Source organism: Rhagoletis pomonella, unplaced genomic scaffold (assembly GCF_013731165.1).
Source record: "Rhagoletis pomonella isolate Grant_MI unplaced genomic scaffold, Rhpom_1.0 Rhpom_scaffold_05517, whole genome shotgun sequence".
In the NCBI taxonomy this organism is placed as follows: Eukaryota; Metazoa; Arthropoda; class Insecta; order Diptera; family Tephritidae; genus Rhagoletis; species Rhagoletis pomonella.
In genome coordinates this window covers 7,525-11,163 of record NW_023464055.1, presented here as the reverse complement: position 1 = coordinate 11,163, position 3,639 = coordinate 7,525, and the positions used below count along the sequence as shown (strand labels likewise).

Below are 3,639 nucleotides of genomic sequence, written 5' to 3'. Positions count from 1 at the left end.
GGAGCGTTCTTCAACCAAGTTCTGACATAGAGTGTTTTTCAATCAAATTCTGAAGTAGGGCGTTCGTGAAAAGTTTTCTGAGATAGGGTGTTTTCGAACTGGCTGCCGATATAGGTCGACTTCCACTCAGCCAGCGATATAAAAAAAAAACACTTTTTGGGCCGAGTGCAATAATTCGTTTGCAATCAGGCTTTAACTGGCTGCGATACGAGTATTAGCCTGCAGATATAAGAAATGTCTATTGCTGCGACTTACCTTCTGCAATCCTCGGTTGGCCAAGATATACTTCGAAGACAACATCTTTTTCAAAGCTTTGTTCGTCGATGATTTGAACTTCTATGATTTGCCTAAGGTTTTTTAAATACATACGTATGTAGATGATCAGCATGTGCTAAATACAACTTATTTTACAAATCTACTCACTCAACAACGCCATGTTCAAATACCAGTATGCCGCTCACATCCACGTACTCTTTCCCCGATATTGCCGTTTTCTCTTTGGTATAATAAGGCACGATAACTCTACCAAGTGCGCCCGAATATCGTTTTACAAATATTTCGTAAATTTTCACTGTTTCTGGAATTTGATGTTGTGTTTCCTTGAATCCGAAAATGCCACAGTGATCATCATCCAGGATCATAATGGTTGCCACTTTAGGTGCTACAAGAACAGCTTCCGTACTCGGATTTTTAAGGTGGACATAAAAGTGTTCATCCTCTTCGAAGACATCATCATCAATAATTCTTATTTTAATGGTTTGCAGCTCGATGCCTGGAGCAAATTCAAGCACTCCTCTCACGGCTACATAATCTGTGCCTGCCTTCGCGGTTCCATCTTCGGTGTAGTATTCAACTTTTGTTAAGTGCTTCAAATTTCCGCCCCGAATCACATGCAACTCCACATCTCCGACACTTTCCATCACAGTATAGTGGCCGTGCTCAAAATATATGCACGTCTCGAAGTCATCATAAAGCTCTTCATCCTCCTCTCCTTGCATACGAGCTTCGGCCTTTGTCTCTGAAATTTCCATAGTTGCGAAATAAAGCGCCCTGTTTAGTACGCCTGGCCCCCCAGTTAAACGACGTCCAGTATGAACGCGATAGAAAGCTCTTGACTTACGGCTATCTTTGATTAGTTGCTCCTGCGCCATTGCTTGGATTATTTCCAAATCATACTCTGGGTATCTTCGACGCAATTCTTTCAACTTAATAATGTAATCTCGGCGTGTTTCTTCAAATTCGCGCATTTCTGGACTTTCGACTAGATCTTTAATACTTGTTCGTACAGGATCCTTGCCTTGTTCGGCCGACTCAACTTTGCCCACAACGATACCACGCTGATTCGTTTCGTACGATTGTTTGTAACATTTCGGACAGAACAGACAACGCTCTGTAATGTAAGCGTGATACACAAGAATTGGAAAGAATATAAACGTTAGTAATCCCTCCCATATATCAATGACGCCTGGTGAAATATATTTCACTATTAAGCACAACCAAATGTAAGCAAATGTCGACCACACAGATGTCACAACAAAAACTCGAAAATCACGTATCTTTCGTACTTGACCTTTCGGTATTACAACCATACATATAGCAATTATAATGAAAAGGTTATATGCCGCAGAACCAACTATTGTACCTGGACCTAAATCGCCAGCTTCGAAATTCTTCTGAAACATTTCGATTATAGAAAGAAAAATTTCCGGTGCGCTCGAGCCCAAAGCCATGAGTGTTAAATTGGCCACTGTCTGACTCCACACACGGACGGATATGGTTTCTTTCTGGCCATTTTTATTAAGTACAGTTACACGTTTTTCACTTGATGTAATGACCTCTATAGATTCCATAAATCGATTCGATACAATGGCAACACCAATGAATAAATAACACATTGCCAGGAAATAAATAATTCCTCGTTTTATTCTTTCCGTTTTGGAAACTCCTTCTAAAGGTCGCCAAGATTTGAGAATAAGACCATCCTTGCACCTTATAATTCCTTCGTCAAAGTCGGATCGAAAAAATGGATTTATACTATTTCGTTCATTCGATTCGTTTTGTGGAGGTACAGTCGCCTCTGGTTGTGTTGTGCTCGAAATAGGATTAACCATTTGTTTTAAATTTAAATCGTCTGGGGGTGGTACGGCAGTCGTCGGTTTTGCTATGCTTGGTTCACTATCCGCTAACGGTGATGGAGTTATTGATTTGGGTGTAATATTCCACTGTGTTACTCCAGGCGAGTTCGTTTTTTCTTGTGCCTTGGTTAATCGAAGGAGTAAACAATTCAAACAAACCAAAGCCACTAATTTAGTAAACGCTTTCAATTGGCGACTTCTATCTGAATATACTTTTATCATCGCATCGATTTATAGCACTCACACAAATAAATCCGAATGGTTTAGGTTTCGAGAACTTGTTGCCGTTGTTGTTGTGTACGCGGTCCTTAGCTAACGATCACCGACACTATGTGCCACGAATGGCGTCGAAATGCGCCCAAATACCCGCTTTTTTGGTGTTTCACCTCGTTGTTCCCGCAGTTTGTCCCTGTCGTTTCCGTTTAAAAAATAAGTAGATGAATACCGTTTTGATTAATAATTTTGAATATTTCTAAACTTTTTTCACTGGTTCAATATTTTTATTTTTTTCTCAATTCGACAAGCTTCATGAATGTCGTTTCGACAAATGAAATTAACGAAAAAAATGTGTACTTATCAAGTCACATTGAACAGGTAGTATCATAAGAGCAGCTGATTCGTTTATTTTTTGTCAGATTATTTGGTCTCGAAAATGTCAAATATTTTTAATTTATTCTTACAAAAATTTTAAATTGTTAAAATCTATTTGCATGTGAAATGTGATACCATTTTCCATACAAAATCAGTGATTTTATAGCAGCTTTTAGAACGTTCGTCCAACTCTGCAGCACAACCGCTGATTACTGGGGCCCAGTGTTGTCGTTGAGAATTTTCAAAAAAGTCGCATAAAAGGGGTAATGGCGAAAAAAGGTCACCATATTATATACAGTTCGTTGGGAAATAGTATTTAAAATTCTCCTTTTTAGTAGTTCCTTTGATCGCAATTTTTTAGGAACTTGGTGTAGTTAGAACGATATTAATATTTAAAATTGCTGGATTTGTATAATTTTTGTCCTCAAAATGTAAACAAATAAAAGATATTGTGGTTATCAATGGAAAAAGGCGTACACAAAAATCGTATGGAAATGCGATTTTTTATATTAAATAACTTTTGCTGCATTGTCATAATATTGAGCCAAATGGACAACTACTTATACACGAGAATAGAGTGGCTGCATGCTTAAATTAGGAATTCGCTTATAATATTAAAAAGTCATTCTCAGTCTTATAAGAAATTGCCTTAGTTTACGGCCTTTACTTTTTTATAAGTTCTACTATATATCCAAGCTGTGTGCCGATACAAACATATATTCAGGCCTATAAGCCTGTAGTTATATATTTTTTACATTTATTTTGAAATAGTATGCACGAACGTATTAGAAGTAGTAAATAATTAGTACCTTTTCTACTACTTTAAAATGCGTGACAGGAATAGAAGTGCCGAAAAAGTGAGGTTAAGTTACCTTATTATTATTACACCATGTTTTTAAAAAAAAATTTTTTT

General features: G+C 37.4%; 1 protein-coding gene across 1 annotated transcript; it reads right to left on the bottom strand.

Annotated features, from left to right (window-relative positions):
- Nucleotides 1–255: 255 nt before the first annotated feature.
- Nucleotides 256–2,258, bottom strand: LOC118755164 (sodium/calcium exchanger 1-like; the record flags this gene model as incomplete). The annotated part of the gene is made up of 2 exons (XM_036490021.1): nt 256–347; nt 424–2,258. Coding segments are annotated over 2 exons (1,927 nt in total), but the record flags the coding sequence as incomplete, so codon positions are not given.
- Nucleotides 2,259–3,639: the final 1,381 nt, after the last annotated feature.